We start from the raw sequence: 18,055 nt of genomic DNA on the forward strand, positions 1-18,055 counted from the left end.
ACAGATATTAGGTAGAAAAAAATATATTTTAAAATGATTTTATTTTGAATACCAAATTTTTTTATTGAAAATGTATGCTCTATTATCAACAATGTATAGGATTATGAATAGTTACAGTTTAATATTTATCAGATATCATTTTTAAAAATTTGAAAATTTGCTATTTTAGAAATAAATGTATGAATTTGGAAGTAAAAATTGTCATAAGTGAAGACAATGATACAAAAAAATTAATTTAAAATGTTTAATGAAAAAATAAAATAAAATTGCTTTAAAACTTATTAAGAATTAAAAATTTATAAGACTATATACAGTCGACCCCCCCCATAACATGGTAGATACGTTCCGGTTTTTATGAATCCATTTTCTACGAGTCCAGCCAATCACAGCCTGGCACGTATACAGTTTATGGACTACGGCTGTTTGAAAGGTTTCTTCCATAAAATTAATCGATTCTAGACTAATTCGACTCAACATTTCCAAGATACGTATAATTTTTTGGGAATAATCCATAAAAACTATGCTATAAACAAAAAATTATAGGATTACTTACCGAGTGTGCCCCGTTTGACTATGCCATTGCTTAAGCTTTTTTTTCGCTGTGGAGCTTGTCATTGAATGGCACTTGCATGCTTCCTGATAAATTATTTTTTTTTTGCGAAAAATTCGCTGAACTTTGGAGACATCATTAATATAAATATAATTTTTAAGGACGTTAAATAATAAATGGTTTTTAGTAGGGCTACTGCTTGTTTAAACTCAGTGGTTTGTACAATATCCGCTATTGGTCTAGATTCGACCAATCCTGTCGCGACAAGAGTCGGCGATGACATTTTACCGAATCATATGAGTTTTTTTTAGCGTGTTTGTACGAATACTGTCGCAATTTTTTCGCCATGATATAGGAATCCAAACTATAGGAACCCGTGTTATAGGGGGGTCAACTGTATATTATATTATATTACAAGGCTCAAAATATATATATTTGTACAGTGGAACCCCGGTTAATGAACGTCCTGGTTAACGACCAAATCGGTTAACGAACTATTATTTTGCAAAAATTTTGTTTCGGATAACGAACAAAATTCGGGTAACGAACTTAACAGCTTTTTGTGTCAAATTTGTAAGCTTGCCGACTTTTAGGGAAAATCAGTTAATCGTGTGTCGGTGATGGTCTAGGGTCCATTTGTACGTTGGTGATGGCAGAGGAGACAAAGATGACAAGTATTTTATAGAGAAAATCATTTATTAGAACGGGAAGATGCTTACATACTTGAGGTAGTTGGAAATGGCTTATCTACAGTATTTTCTCTTGGCACTGAGGAGTGGCGTATCGCTGGTCCTACGATAGTGCTAGCTGATCAGTCGTAGCCTCAGAGCGGACGAGATGGGTTCGCTTGGTCACAGAAGCGATGGCAGGTGACAGAGCCGCAAGACTGGAGCGGTCCGCGAGACACAACACAAATTTTAGCGGAAACGACTTCAGGCTTAATCCAGACAAAGATGACACAGATTAATCGCCATAGAATTTTTAGGAAAACTGCGTTTTGACCTTGATATTCGGGGGTTTTTATAGTATTTCTTCCTTGAATCTCACCTTACGATTTGTCCTGCGTCCCATTCCTCGCTTCCCGATTGTTTTCTTTTTTGTCTCCAGGTGAAAACCGAAACCAGATCAGGTCACGAGAAAGGTTTGTTCCGAGGCGTTTATTTGACACCTGTTCGTCGACTCTGATCAGAGATTGTTGATAAACCTACAAGCCTTTCGCTCATAATTTAGTGTATTGTTTCTGCTATCTGTCATTTTAGAACTTTAACGATCGTATGTGATGTTTTTATACTCGTCAAATCTTTCCTTTTTTCTGAAAATTTAACGTAGATCGACTGTTTATGAGTATGTTTTCCTATATTTTCTTTAAAGAAAACCCATTTTACAAATAAAATTACAAAAATACTGACGGCTAGAACGGATTAATTGTATTTGCATTAATTTCTATGGGAAAAATTGCTTTGGTTAACGAACGGACTCGTGGAACGGATTATGTTCGTTAACCGGGGTTTCACTGTATATATAGTACACCAGGAATACACTAAAACCTTTTTGAAAGCATCAACTATTTTTTGAGGCTACTTGGTTTGTGTTAAAACATTTTGAACACAACATATGGTATTTTGTTAAAATTCTTTAATTGCCTGCCCACAAACAGAACTGAAAATAAACATGGATCAAAAACAAACTGTCCTGTGCATTTTTTTATGTATGATGCCTACTGATAGCTATATTTCAAATAAAAAGTCATTATAAAATCATATGTTAATCCCAGGAAAACTCATATTGAAATATTTGATGATAACATTTTCTAAGGAAAAAAACTCAATATATGTTAATGCTGCTAGATGTGTATTAAACTGACCTGTCATATGAGATATACAGATTATAATTGTAGAAATGAATACTGAATTAATGGGAAATGTTAATTTAGATATTGGTTTTGGAATACTCTTAATAATTACCTATAGAGCATAGATACTGATCAGAATCTGAATGAGATTGTTTTATTTGAAACTGTTTTAATTACTTTGAAATCACAAAATTATATCAACTATTGTTGGATGGGCCATTAATTCAGTAATCATAAATATCTGTATTACAAACAAAATCTGTTTACTCTCTCTATATATATAGTAAACAGATTTTGTTTAATACAGATATTTTTTTTGTATATCATTATTAGTCATGCATGATAAGTCAATATTTCAGTATTCAAGGTCTGGATCAGTCAAAAATATGAAGTCATTCCTCTCTGAAAGCCATAAAAATATTTGAACAAAATTAATAAAGCAAATAATAAAGATTTTCTACTATTTATTAAAAGAAACTTTAATTTATATTGCTTTTGTATCATGTTTTTTATATAAAAGACTAAATTTTGAGATCCTCTGTGTCTGAGGCTGAAAACAAATTGCCTTATCTTTCTGGCCCTCTTCTTTTCTGGACCTGTCACAATTATATATTTTTTTGAACAAAATAAAATGAAATTTTATATAAGTTAATTTTGACAAGGTCTATCTAGATAGGATTAAAAATGCAAAGTTACTGCTTTGTGCTTTTAACAAAGCACAAAGCAGTAACTTTTTTATTTGTTAAACAGTCACAATAATATAATGAGTATAATCAACTAAATCTAATAATCTGAATGGAAAACTTCAATATAACTTGATTTATTAACCATAGATTAGACAAAAAACTTCTATGAAAGACTGGTGGACACTTCCAGTTGGCCCTTGAAACAGGTCTTGTAACTCTTGATTGGGGATACCACTTGGTCTCTGGTTGATCTCAGTTGCTCCTTGCCTCCTTCTAATGCAGTAAAATTGAAAGAAATGAGAGCATGCTGTGTACATTTTTAAAATGGAAAATTCTCTTGGGTGCACATATATATGTTCTTGTTACCTTTTTTGATGGAAACAAATCATTACTGGTCAAAAGCAACTTTTGGTAAATAGTGAGAGTCTGCTGTTAGTTTGTGAAGTACAAAATATTGAAATTCAAGTACTAAAACTCAATAATTATGTGAATCTCAAGTATTATTTAAATTTTTTTTTCAGATAGTATGCTTTTTGATTAATCTGGACAATGTAAAATTATAATTAACATGTCAGTGCATTTTATGTTAATAAATCATCCTGTTTAATAATAATTTTCTTTATCAAGTAGTATTCAAAAATGAGCAGAACTAGCCTATATTACTGCTGTCAGGCTGTGGGATCTACTGGCAGGACCTTCATTTAACCAAATTTTCATTAAGCTTAGTTAATCACAATAATACATTATATAGTAAACTAGATAGAAAGGTAGAAAAATATATTTTTCTATCTAGTTTACTATGTAATGTATAATGTTTATTATATGATGTTATATATAACATAGCCCTATGTTCCAATTTAGGCAGGACAGTCCTGCTGTCCCCCAAATACTTATGGGACATAGAAACGTCCTGCTTTAGAGGCACAATGTAACAAATGTTCCTGATTAAAGTAGGTGATTTTTGACATTCTTGAGTTATTTACTGGTCAATACTAGTATATTGTATAGCAAATATAGGGTGCATTTACAGCCAATTGAACAGTCTCTCAAGATGGAAATTGCTCTCATGTGTACATTATAAGTCAACCTATAGTTCAATACAGGGCACAGTCAACTTGGTGATGGTCGACTGGGCACTGGACATCTGGGCAACAAGATAAGTGATGACTAATGCACAAAATACAAGATTTTTTTGTTTTTTTTTATAAAAAAAAATCACCATTCTTTTCTATTGACCTGGTAAATTTTGCTGAGGATTGTTCTCTTAAAAGGTTAGACAACCTTTTATTTTAACTGACATTTTCTGCATATTTTTTTTATGTATTAAAGAGAAAAAATTGACCAAAATTGAACTTATGGTATATTAGTGAATTCAGTATTAAAAAAAATAATTAAATTATGTAAATAAATATATAGGAAAGTTGGATTAAAAATAAAAAAAAAAACAAAAGTTTATGTATTATTTTTGATTATACCAAAAATAATATGTTTTTACTATTTCTATAAATTTTAGCATTATATATATGTGAAATAACATTTCACATTTTTCAAATAAAAACTTGTAATGATTTCATCCCTTTTTACCGCATGATGATGGCCAGTAAAGAGGGCCAAAAACATTTGCATAGAAGAAATTAGTTGCTGGACTCAAAGGATATTTTGTGTGTTGTTTATTAAGTATCCAGTTCTTAGAATATTGTAAATTCATAAATAATAGATGAAAGTAATATTTTCAGAATGTATTTCTATTATTGTCAACAGGTTTTGTTCTTGCTTGATAATGCCTGACAATAGGTTAACCATGTCAAGGTCATCAAAATATGTATTTTGTAATGTGCATATTTGTGAAGGATAATTGTGTTTTATTTTGTTTTAACTTTTAAAGCAGATTTCTTCCATTTTTTTAAATCTCTATTTCAATTTCTTTGGTTTTACTCATTAAACTTCACGGAGTATATAAATCGTCCAATTAAAATTCTTTTATTTTTAGAATTTTAAGAGATTTCTTTTGGTTTCTTAAAATATCGATAAGTGTCATAAGTACTTTACTTTTCAGTTTACAACAAATTATTATAAGATTTTTAGTATTGTAATTAAAAATTATCAACAAAACTATTTGTTAATATTTATATAACAATAATGATAAGAATGTATTAATTCAAAACACAAGGAAATAAAGCTTATTGGATGACAAATCTGTGGTAGAAAAAAATAAAGTTTCAGTGATAGTACTCGGTTTTTTTACTAAATACAAGAAATTCTCAGGGGACCCTACTACTGTTGTGTTGATTCGATTGAGGCTGTTTCGACAAAGGCAATAAAAAGAATTTTTTCAGAAAATTGAAGGAAAGATGTTTTTGTTTCATTTTATTAATGTTGAAAGGATGTGCGGAAGTTGAAGGAATTTTATTTCTAATAAAATAGCATTTATCTCATAATAGATAATATTTATAATTTATAAAAATAGAAAAATAACTCACTGAAAGTTTATTATATGATACAAACTATTTTTAATCATGTTTAATGTTTTTTAAATATTAAACATTTTAACTAATACTTGTATGTATATAAATTTTAGGAGGATGTTGTGGCTCTCAAAACAAAACCATGATTGTTGGTAGCTGGGCATGGGCTTGGTGGCTAGTAACTGATGTTCAAAGGTGAGAATTATAAATTTAATCTCAACTGCATTATAATTATATGGTAATTTTTGTCTTAACTGCGTGTGATGCAAGTTAAATTTCAGTTTTAAATGGTTTCAGATTAATTTCATTGTTTTTTTTTATCAGGTTGAAAAATTTAATTTTACTTATAATAAAATATTTACAAACTTATAAGTTTGTAAATATTTTATAAAAAATAAAATTACAACAATAGTAAATGAAACATTTATTGTTATACTGAAGAGTTTTAATCATTTATCTTATCTGCACTTATTCATAAGTTTATTTTTTTTCTTTAATTCATAATTGTTGATAAAACTTAGCAACAAAACTGTTTTATCAGATTGATAACTTATAAACTCAGCTGGACGATTTTATTCATTCACAAAGTTTTACTGAATTTGAAGATTTTATTCACTCATTTAAATTTATAAAATTAGTGATTTATTTTTTGAGAAATATTAATAAAGTTATTTACATATTACATTTGAATTTTTTCGTCAGTGTTAATCTATTTATTATTGTACTGATACTGGGATTTAGTTTTCATAAGTTCTTTAAAATTAATTATAGGCATTTAATTTAAATTTGTGATAGTTAATTACAATGATACATATACAAATAATTATGTTTGATAAAAATTTATTAATTAATGATTATCCATAAAGGCTCTCTTTGGAAGTAATGACTTTAAATCCAAGATGTGAGCATGTAGAAACTGCCCAAGGTGTTCCTCTTACTGTAACTGGAGTAGCACAATGTAAAGTAATGAGGGAAAAAGAATTTCTTTCCACTGCAGCTGAACAGTTTTTAGGCAAAGAAGTTGAACATATTAAAAGTGTTATACTACAAACTTTAGAAGGTCATCTAAGAGCAATTTTGGGTATGTAATTATATTAATTTTTGTAAATATTTTAAAAAAAATTAAGTAATATGATTTAAAATATAACAATAAAAATATTTATTGATATAATGTATTTAACATATACATTATATTCGATTATGTATGTAAATATGTGATGATGATGATGTTATGTTATACATTAGTGAGTTGAAAAGTTCTTAAGAAAAAATCTTTTAAGCTGAAAAATATAATTTTTTAAGAATCCAAATAATATTGCAACAAAGCTATTCATTATATTAAAATCATTAAGCAATAATTAATGATGAAACATAAGCAGTTTTTTTATTGTTTTTCCAAATTGAAGGTCTTTATTATTCTATACTTTAATAACAATTGGCACATTGAATTTCATATTAATTACTAGAAATTCTCCCGTCAAGAATGACTGAATAGTTTTTATGAGAAAGTAGAGATTGAAGAAACTCAAGAAGAGTTGTTAATATTTTTACAAATTAAGTAGTTTATCGTATCTGTTGTAACATAAAGAGTAAGAAAAGAAAATTTCACATGGAGTGAACAAAAATATTAGGAGCCATAGAGAAGTAATTTAAACACACATAAACAGATAATGGCCTTTATATTAAAATAATATTAAAATCTTTCTTTATAAAATTTCTTTAAACACTCTATTGTCTTTTAAAAGATTTCCTTGTGTCTTCCTTTAATAATAGACACCTTAATACTGTTTTGATGATTGACAAGATGCTGTTTCTGCAGCCATTGACAAAACTATTTCTTAATTCCACAAAGATAAATTTTATATACATCAGTTAGATGAGCAATAACACTTTCTGAATAACAGGCTCGTTAGATTGTTACTTCCAATTGAATATTAGAATGTCACATGGTCACTATGAAAAGATTTTTTTAAAATTTGTTATAGAAGTGACACGACGAGGCTATCTTTCTTTAAAGTTTAAATTTTAAATTTAATGAAGTAAGTTTAAAATATGCCATTTGCCAAAATATTTAAAAATGCAAGTTAAGGGAAATTTCCTTGTTGAGCTTGAACGTCATGTGGTCACTGATGTCACTGCAATGTAAATACAATTATCAATCTAAAATTGATAAAATGTTTATTCCATAGCTAATATTTCTGCAAAATAAGTAGCCTATACTTTCTGTCAAAACATAAAAATTTTATCTGGAATGGAGAAAAATTGCAGAAGTTATATAAGGAATTCACACAAACAGATGACAGCTTTTATATTAGAAATTTGTTTAAGATCTGATTAGAAGATATGCAGTTACTATTATTTTCTGTTAGCATACTTTAAACTTATGAAAGAAAATTAAGTTATGGTAGTTCTTGGATTCGAATAAAAATTGATATATAGATAGGAAATATAACTCTAGTAAAATAATTTAGTATTATCGTTGCTTATTCAAATTTCAGATATAGTGCTTGAAAGATGTAAACAGTGTGTTCCAATAAAAATATATATTTACGTGATAGTTGTATTAGGACTACTGTTAGATGAAAAGAATGCAATAAACACTTTTTATATATTTTTGGAATGAAAAGAATGTTAGGTTTCACATTAAGCTATACAAAATATTTTTCTGAACAAAATATCTCATTTTATAATGACTATATAAATCTGTATCACTTTATTTATTAATATCTTGAGAAAAAGATGTGAAATCATCATATACAAAAGAAAAAAAAATCAGTCATGCAAATATACAAATTTCTACACAAACAATAATTTGCTTTATAAGGTATATTATACTTTTGTCGACATAATCAGGATTATGTTATATTAAATTTGTTTTAATTTGAGATCGTTTTTTTTCTCTTTCCTCAGTGTAACAAGTTCTAGTTCTCAAGAATGTCCAAAGTCAACAAAAGTATAATATAAGTAATTAGTTATAATTAACAATGCACAAACAGAAATTATGGTAAAAATAAAATAGTTATCACAATAAGTAGAATCACAGTGGAATCTTATTTTATGTGAGACTAGCAGATGAGCCAGCCATTGCTCAAACAAAAACGATAGCAAAGATTAAGATTGTTAGATTATAGCCGATCTTACCCATTTTCATTGAGTGCAAGAATTAGGTCCCCCTCTTCCGAGACTAATTAGAAAATTTTTAGATATCTTCTTACCACACTGGGATAACGATAATTAAGATTCACAGCAACCACTAACCAGTGCATAGTACCACTAAGTGATAAATAATAAATGACAAACACTTTTATAACCCCTTCTGGGTTCTTCTAGTTTACTAGTTTTTTAAATTCGAAAAATAAGTTGGATCTTTTCGAATCATTCATAAATATATAAATTCGGGCATAAAATTGAACATTAAGACTAAGAGTTCAAATAAAGCCAACTTATGTGCATGCATTCCCCATGTCAACTTTATATACTACAAGTTTGGACACGTATACTGCATATCCACCGCGCAGTTACCTATCTCATATACATATGCGTCTTGCCCCTCGCCACCCGCTGACACCAAAAATATAATGCTTACCTAGATAATATCTTTTAATTTATATGAATGTTTAAAAGAATGATATACAGCCTATGTCCACCCTGAAGGTCCATTCTAAATATTGGTGAGAGAATTTTTGAAATCGGATGAGTAGTTTCGGAAATTACCTCTTACGTCCAAACTTACAAACTTTACCTCTTTATAATATTAGTATAGATTGATATACAATATGTGGTTTTGTATTTTTGTAGACAGTGAATGGTTAGATTAACTCATTCTTAGTGCCACTGAATTTGACTGTTGATTCAGCAAACTGTGCTGCTTCAGCTTCTGACATTTCAAACAATGGGAACTACTGATTATTACTTACTGTGATGAATACTCTGGTTTGTATATATTATTCTCAAGTAATGTTGTACTTGATATGATATAAAATTTTACTGTTTTGTTCAAATGCATCAGACTAAAGTAAAACATTTTAAGTCCATTTTAATGTTTTTTCATTAATTCTTGTATAAATTTCATCTGGGACTATTTGTGTAGAGCATAAATTTATGTAGAATTTCCTTTTATTTGGTACTTGTTAACATACAAGTCCATACATTTATTTATTTTTTATAAGTGAAGAACTAATTTATTTTATCCCATCAGAATAATACTTAGCTTAGCTTGCCACTTTACTAAACTGAACACTTGCCATTTTTAAATGATTCTGACTAATATCAATTGACAGAATTTGTTTGAATTAAAAGTATCAAAAAAAAAATAGAAATTTGGCAAGAATATAATTTTTTATTGTAATTTAATTGTTAGCTCATATAATAAAACAATGACTAAGAGATATTGTAGTAGGTTGCTACCACTTCTCTTTTTTGCATGTATATTCAAAATAATAGATATATAATTATTCTGATTCATTACTAACAAGTCTCGTAATTACAAATCTTTTTATCTTAATTTATAGAAGAGAAGAAAGAATAACACACAAAATATACATGTCATTTACATTGAATTTCATTTTTGAAGTTTGTTTTTCAATTATTTGTACAGTTTCTCATTTTAAATGCTAATTTGTCATCCTTTAATTGTAATTGCATCCTTCAAGTAAATTAAAACAAAAAATATTAGTAACTAAATTTATAAATATAAAATATTTTAAAAAAGTAACACTACTATTTAAGATAGTTTAAATTTCTTATAATAATATTCATGTTTATTTTATTCAAAACTTATATATGTAGACAATTATATTTATATTTTGTTCTAAGTATTTTATATGTATTAATTAAAAATCAAAAATATAAAGTCTACTTTTTAAAATAATCTAACTTACTATATAAATTACATACATAAATTTTCTGATGTCTTTTTTGCAAATATGGAAAGAATTCATTTATGTGTAATAAAAGAATAATAAATAAACTTTTATTATTCATTTATGTGTAATAAAAGAATAATAAATAAATTTGTAAGATTTTTTTATATTCTGCTTGAGTTTAAAGATGATGATAATCTTATAAGGGATTCATTCTTACTGTAAATATTAAAGTATTTGGCACTGTTCCAAACTACAAGTTGTTTTTAAGATGTAAACAGCTTAAAAGATGACATTTAAGTTTAGTTTTCAATTCAAGTATAGAACTAGCAAATAGTTTTTATGAGATAATTACATCTGAATGGTAAACAATTTTTCAAAATATACTTTAATAGTTAAAATGTTAAACTATATTTTGATTAGGATATAAATGAGATTAGGATATTAGCTAATAACTGTTATGAAGAAAAAGTAAATTTAGTTTTTATAGGTTAAAAATTTAAAGTATTTTTTTATAAAAGAACAATCAAAATGATAGTGATTACAGTTAACAATAGACTTCAAGTATTTTTTACTCTCTTAAAATCATCAACTCAATGTTAATTTCTGTAGCAATTGTTTAAATTTAAACATTTTTTATTTTATGATACTCTTAGAGAAGAATAACTTGTTTTAAAAAAGATTAAGATTACATTTAAAATTAAGAGTTAAAAGCTGATTATGTAAATAAAATATAGATTAGATAGTAAATATTGTATTGAAAATAAGTTTTGTAACTCATATCAGACTCAAATGTTATGAAATTTGCAGTTACTATAGATATCAGTAAATTCTAATCTTCTCTGATACCATCGGAAAGGAAAGATTGTTTAAAAAAAAAAAAAATTAGTTAAATTCAATAAGAGATAGCTATAATGTTTACTATCTTATGTTCTAAAATGAATAAATTTTTAAAAAAATAATTTAAAACAAGTCATATTTTTAATATGAAAAGTAACTATGATGATGAATTGCTAATAGATTATTGCTGTAGATAAACTTGTTATGCTTAGATCAAAAAATATCTTATACAAACAATTAGGATAAACATTTTAAAAAAATGCTAGTAATTATTAGATTGAAAAATGATTTTTATAGTTACGTTAAAATATTGGTCGTGTATATTGTCAACAGTTTAAAGATATATGGTGTCCTGCATAAAATCAGCCCGACTAACTGGAAACAATACAAATGAACTTAGGCAAAGGACACTCATTAGAAACTTTATCTTAACATTATTTAAACATATAAAAAGTTAAAGAAAATGCTGAAAGTGCATCTATGCATCTATCCCCTTTGTGTATGTGTAATGATATTCAGACTGGCTTTATGTAAAATACTGATGCCAATAGCCTCAATTCTTCTGCAAATTCTTTTCTGCAGTTTGTTTATAGTTCTGGGATGGTCTCTAACACTTTATATTTTAAATATCCTCTATAAAATTTGAATTTATAACGTTTCAATATCTCACTCAGGCCAATTTTAAGTGGAACATCCTGTGTATTCAGCGAATGTGAAAATTATTCACGTTTATAAGTTTAGATTATTTTGAAAGACGTTTACTAAATGTGTAAATAATTTTAGGTACCTTGTCTGTGGAAGAAGTATACAGGGATAGAGATCAGTTTGCCTCACTGGTTCGAGATGTGGCAGCACCAGATGTTGGGAGAATGGGAATTGAAATTTTGAGTTTCACAATTAAAGATGTTTTTGATAAAGTTGAATATTTAGCATCATTAGGAAAATCTAGAACTGCTGCTGTCAAACGAGATGCAGACATTGGGGTTGCTCAAGCAGAAAGAGATGCTGGAATAAGAGTAAATACTTTTAAAATTAAATTCAAATAAGTTTTTATGTTTGTAGAATTTTATTAGATGCAACTTTTTTATGTATATAGTTATAAAAATTTAAATATCTTTATTAAATATTTGAATAATACAGGAAGCTGAATGTGAAAAATCATCTATGGATGTGAAATATGGAGCAGATACTAAAATTGAAGATTCTCATCGTTTATATCAACTACAAAAGGCAAATTTTGATGGAGAAGTCAACTCAAGGGTAAGTTTAATGATTAATTTTTTTATATTTTACTAGAAATAATGGAAATTTTCCACATATAGTAGTTTTTTTGTGACTATTTTTTACTAAATTGACATACTCAGCTGTGCATCCCCAATATTCTCATGCTTCATACTATCCATTTGTGTATTTTTTCTGCTTATTACAGGATCTCAAAAAAAAAACCACTGTGGAAAAATTGCATAATTGCATATTAACACACAAAATAAAACATTTTATGAACAAATTACAAACTGTGTAGTAATTTGGAATACTACATAGTATTAAAATTTAAATATAATCCTACAAATAATTATATAGATCTACTGTATAATTTGCTGCACAACACTAACTTAAATTTTTTTTAGATTAAAAGAATGCTTTAATTAATTTAAGCACATATCATCATTGGATAGCATATACAATTATAGACTTGATGTATTGTGTTTATTAATTGAAATAAAGTCAACACGAGAGGCATCATCATCAACATAATGGATGACCTATTTTTACTGAGGGATGCTAATTAGTGGATTTTTTAACATTCGAAAATACAAAATTTTTTTATGATAATGGTTGTGCAATTTTTTCTGAAAAGTTAACTTACAAAACTTGCACCAAAAGTTTATAAGCACAGTTTATTTAATATGCAAATTTTCCAAGTGGGGAATGAGTGAGTATTTTGTTTTAATTCAAGCTGATAAAATTTCACACATTAAATAGTGTTGGAAAGTGTTTAGAAATAAAACAGACGATCTGTTTCAGTTATAGTTTTTTGTAAAAATTTATGACATATCAACTATCTCTACTGATCACACACACACACATCATTGCTGCCTACTTACATGGCTAAGAAATAAAGCAAGCAAGCAACACTTCCCATCATCCCTTGCTACCAGAAATTTGTTATGGGGACTTGTCATTTGAATGTGCACCAAGTACTGCAGTCATGTTGATTGCAATACTTGCCTCACAGTGATACACACACCTTGCACTCATAACATTTGTGCATGCTTAATTTTTTTTCAGCTAGGTATTTAGACATTGAATGTTCTAATTTCATTTTTAAAACACTGGATTTCACTGCATTTTGGCAAATTTCCCCCAATCAATGTCTGTAGGATTAGCTAGGATGCTCCTTGGCTTTATTGTAATGATTTTGTGGCTGTATCCATGATAATATTTTTCTACTGCAATTTTCCCTAATCATGTTCATGCAATCTGACATATTCTGCACCTGTGGTCTTTATTTATTCCACTTAATGTTACTGGTTGATCATTATCAGTATAGGCAAGTCCTGAAGTAATTACAGTCGACCCCCCTATAAGATAGAGATACGTTCCATTCTCTAGGAATCCGCTTTCTTACGAATCCTTCCAATCACAACCCGACACGTGTCAAGTTTACGGACTACGGCTGTTTGAAAGGTTTTCTTCCATAAAATTAATCGATTCTAGACTAATCTGACTCAACATTTCCAAAATACGTATATATTTTTTGGGAATAATCCGTATAAACTACGCTATAAACAAAAAATTGTAGGATTACTTACCGAGTGTCACCATTCGACATTGCCATTGCTCAACATTGTTTTCGTCGCGGAACAGCTCAGCAAAGAGCGGCCGATTTCTAACAACTTATTTTTCTGTGAAAACTTCGTAGAACTTCGGAGACATCATTAATATAAATAATTTTAATCGCCGTTGAATAAGAAATGTTTCTTTCACAAGAAATGTATAAAATTACAGTACTGTATTAGACTTACGGTACCTAATTTACATACTGACAGACGATAGTTAGCGTAAAAATCTCCGTAGCGTGGCGCCACGCTAGACGGCGGAAATTATATATTTAATTATAACAAAGTTACAATAAGTTAATATATAATTATATATACAGTACCTAATTTATATATAATTAATATATAATTATATGTACAGTACCTAATTTATATATAATTTATATAATACTGTCCAGACGATAGAAATCTCTCCGTAGCGTGGCGCTACGGACGGCGGGAAAGTAGTTCGGCTGCCCGATGACGTTTGAGGTGTTTATAGGGAACTTTTACTATTTTTTACGGATACCGGTAGCAATTTTTTCGTAGTTTTATAGGAATCGTAACTATAGGGACCGTAATTATAGGGGGGTCGACTGTACAATAAGTGGATTCTGCTGTTTGTATACATGTTGCATGTAAGTCAGCTTTACTGACATGAATCATTTCTTATTTCTCTATATTTCAATAAAATTCGATTAAATTTTATTTCTGTTGAGTATTCAGAATTATATTTTTGAATAATATGTTGTTATTTTTGTAATATAATCATATAAAAGTTCATAAAAATTACAATTTAAGGAAATTTAATTTCTTTAAAAAAGTTTTATTTTAATATTTGGCTAAAGTTGATATCCAGAATTTATGCAGTGATATTTGTATAATAATAAATTTGATACCTGTAGTTGATTTAATGTTTGAAATATTATCCATTTAATAAATATTTTTAATCAGCCAGCATTACATCTAGCTATTTCATTATGTAATAATCTGGATGCTATATTTTTCTATTGTTTTGAAAATTATTGGTTTAAATCCTATCATTCATGATAGCTCTATCTGTAATGAGCAAAATTGATCAGTTGTTTAGTCATTAGTATATTGATGTCTCATATTAACAGAACAATTAATTAGTAAATGATATTTGTTTTAAAAATTTCAAATAGTTTAAGTAGAATTTTCTTATGTATATGTAGAAAGCTGAAGCACAGTTAGCATATGAACTTCAAGCTGCAAAAATGAAGCAGAAAATAAGGAGTGAAGAAATAGAAATAGATGTTGTTGAAAGAAGAAAGCAAATTGATGTAGAAGAAAAAGAGATAGCTCGAAAGGAAAAAGAACTCACTGCTACAATTCGTCTTCCAGCGGAGGCAGAAGCTTACAGATTAGAAATGATTGCACAGGGGAAAAGGTATTTTTACATAAAACAGTTATATCATTTATTACATTTTTTTGATAATATTAAGTATGAAACTTTTGTAATATGATTTTATTAGCCATGAATGTAACTAATAACTAAGCATAAAAATTACTAAAGGTAAGAAATCATAATAAATGTTCTTCATGTTATGTGTCATGAAACACAATTACATAGTGATAGGATTAGTTTCACATTTACATGTATAAGCAAGGTCATTTAATTAATGGAATTTTTTATAGATCTAAATATTAGATCAAGGTTTCCTATTTTTAAAGTTTTATGCAAAAAGAATCATGAGTTAATAGCTGATCTAAGAAGAAGGTAAATGTCTTTTTGAGATTAATTAAAATTTATGTTTTAATTAATCTGGAAAACCCTGATCATTTTTCAGAAAATGATACATTAAATGGATCTTTGCTATCTTATTTTACTATGACTTTTATTAGTCTGTATCTTGTAGCTATTACTTGATACTTTTACTGATAAATTGCAATTCATTAAACAAAGCTAAAGCAGAAGGTACTTATATTTTCTATTTTAGTTATGATTGCATGCAGGAAAGGTCTATATTGAAAAGTTTAGGGAAACACAGAAGAGTGACAGTTAATGGAATAAAAGAAAAAACTGTCCATTAAATGGCTTTAAAAATTATAGAAACTAACAGATGATAATGCCACCTTCTTTTTCTGCAATGTAAAATTATACTATCATCTATTGACTAATGAGTGAAGAAATTGGAAGTTGGTATTTCTCTTTCTTTATGTAAGAAAGAAGATGTCAATATGTAGCAAGCCATAATTATAAATGGAGCAACACAAACATTCTACTTTGAAGAGAAAAGTAGAATGTTATGACACACTGCTTTTCTCATTGGATTGTTTTGGGGTTTAATCCCTGCCATTTGACAATTCAAACAGAAAAATGTTACTGTGTTAATAAAACAGTATAGTGTACTGTACATAACTTATATTTGTTTTGAATTCATTCAGTTACTTTGTGTGAAATGTTTGCCTTTTATGAAGATGATAAAAACTTCTTGACTTGAAATTGATTTGACTGATTATCATACATATAAGAACATCATTATTATTGTAGAGAATAAGGTGGTATTATGGAACCCCATTTTCATTTTAGTGAATTGTAAACAAGGTATCATAACTACACCCACATTTTTTGTGCGAAAAGTACTGGTAACTATTAAACCAAATGTTCCTAATTGGATTTTTTGCTAGTGTAACTATAAGTATGGTTTTTGAAGGCTTTTGTACGAAAAGTCAGAAAGTAGGCTTAGAGAAAATCGGGTGGTAATATGGAACCTTACTGCATGTTTTCAAAAAATGGCTTGGGAATCAGAAAAATTAGGCATTTTCCAAATCAGAATCGAGCAAATTTTGTCTAATATGTATAATATATTATAATAATTTTTTTAAAATTTATATGCTTGGTTGTAATCATGACAGGATATACAGTGCATTTACTAATTCTTCAGCATCCTGTCCATCTTCTGCTATGAATATTTTGATGTTTCTTGGGGAGAACCTTTCCTGTGTCATCAAACACATCTTTGAGATGGCAAACCAACTTCCAGTTTGAAGGATGGACTCTCTCAATTGAGGGTTCGTCATGATCACACTTTCTTTTTTTAGAATTGTGAGAATTATTCATATTGCAGCTTACTTAGTAGATCAAAAGAAGAAGAATAACAGAAATTGATGCTTCCGAACAATATTTAAAAATGAATCTGTTCTATTATTTTTAAATATTGTTCAAAAGCATCAATATATTGTGCAAAAGTAATAGCAATCATCATCATACTATTATTAATATAATTAAAAGTATTTCCAGTTTTGATAGATAAAGCATGTTTCATTAGTGTATATATATCAAACATTTTGTGAAACATAAACAGTAATCAAATTTTTATTTTAGAACACAGACAGTTGAGGTTGCAAGAGCTGATGCAGAAAAAATTAAAATGATTGGTGGAGCTGAAGCTTATGCAATTGAAGCAGTTGGTAAAGCAGAAGCTGAGCAAATGAGAATGAAAGCAGCTGCTTATAAACAGTATGGAGATGCAGCTATCACAAGTTTAATATTAGATTCCTTACCTAAGGTAAAAATATGTATCCTATATATTTTGGAAACTATTTATAATCTATAAAAAATTTAGAAATGTAAATACTATATTTAATAAAAAGTAAAACACCTGTTGGGATTGTCACCTGTGGACATTTTAAACTATTTTACATATTTGTGCAGAGGCATAGCCTCTAAAGAAAGGTTGTCTTTGCAATGGAAATAGTTGTTCCTGGTGATTAGACATGGCAAGAAAAATTGGACTTGTATCCAGATAAACATCTGGATACAAGTCCAATTTTTCTTGCCATGTCTAATCACCAGGAACAACTATTTCCATTGCAGAGACAACCTTTCTTTAGAGGCTATGCCTCTGCACGAATATGTAAAACAGTTTAAAATGTCCACAGGTGACAATCCCAACACAATTAAAAATATAATATTTGTTTGTAGAAATGGGCTGGCAGAATTACATTTTAATAAAA

The 18,055-nt window shown here is 28.2% G+C and overlaps 1 protein-coding gene across 1 annotated transcript in view; it reads left to right on the plus strand.

Moving 5' to 3' along the window:
• LOC111613883 (flotillin-2-like) overlaps window positions 1-17,670 on the plus strand; it is a 26,910-nt gene extending 9,240 nt beyond the window's left edge. The window contains exons 2-7 of the mRNA XM_023355236.1: window positions 5,667-5,748; window positions 6,420-6,634; window positions 12,039-12,271; window positions 12,396-12,515; window positions 15,271-15,485; window positions 17,424-17,670. Coding sequence (XP_023211004.1) covers window positions 5,667-5,748; window positions 6,420-6,634; window positions 12,039-12,271; window positions 12,396-12,515; window positions 15,271-15,485; window positions 17,424-17,655 — 1,097 coding nt within the window. The 3' untranslated portion in view covers window positions 17,656-17,670. The remainder of the gene's footprint in view (window positions 1-5,666; window positions 5,749-6,419; window positions 6,635-12,038; window positions 12,272-12,395; window positions 12,516-15,270; window positions 15,486-17,423) is intronic.
• The last annotated feature ends 385 nt before the right edge of the window (window positions 17,671-18,055 follow it).

Source organism: Centruroides sculpturatus, unplaced genomic scaffold (assembly GCF_000671375.1).
Source record: "Centruroides sculpturatus isolate CEXI.00-Female unplaced genomic scaffold, Cexi_2.0 scaffold2053, whole genome shotgun sequence".
Lineage (NCBI taxonomy): Eukaryota > Metazoa > Arthropoda > Arachnida > Scorpiones > Buthidae > Centruroides > Centruroides sculpturatus.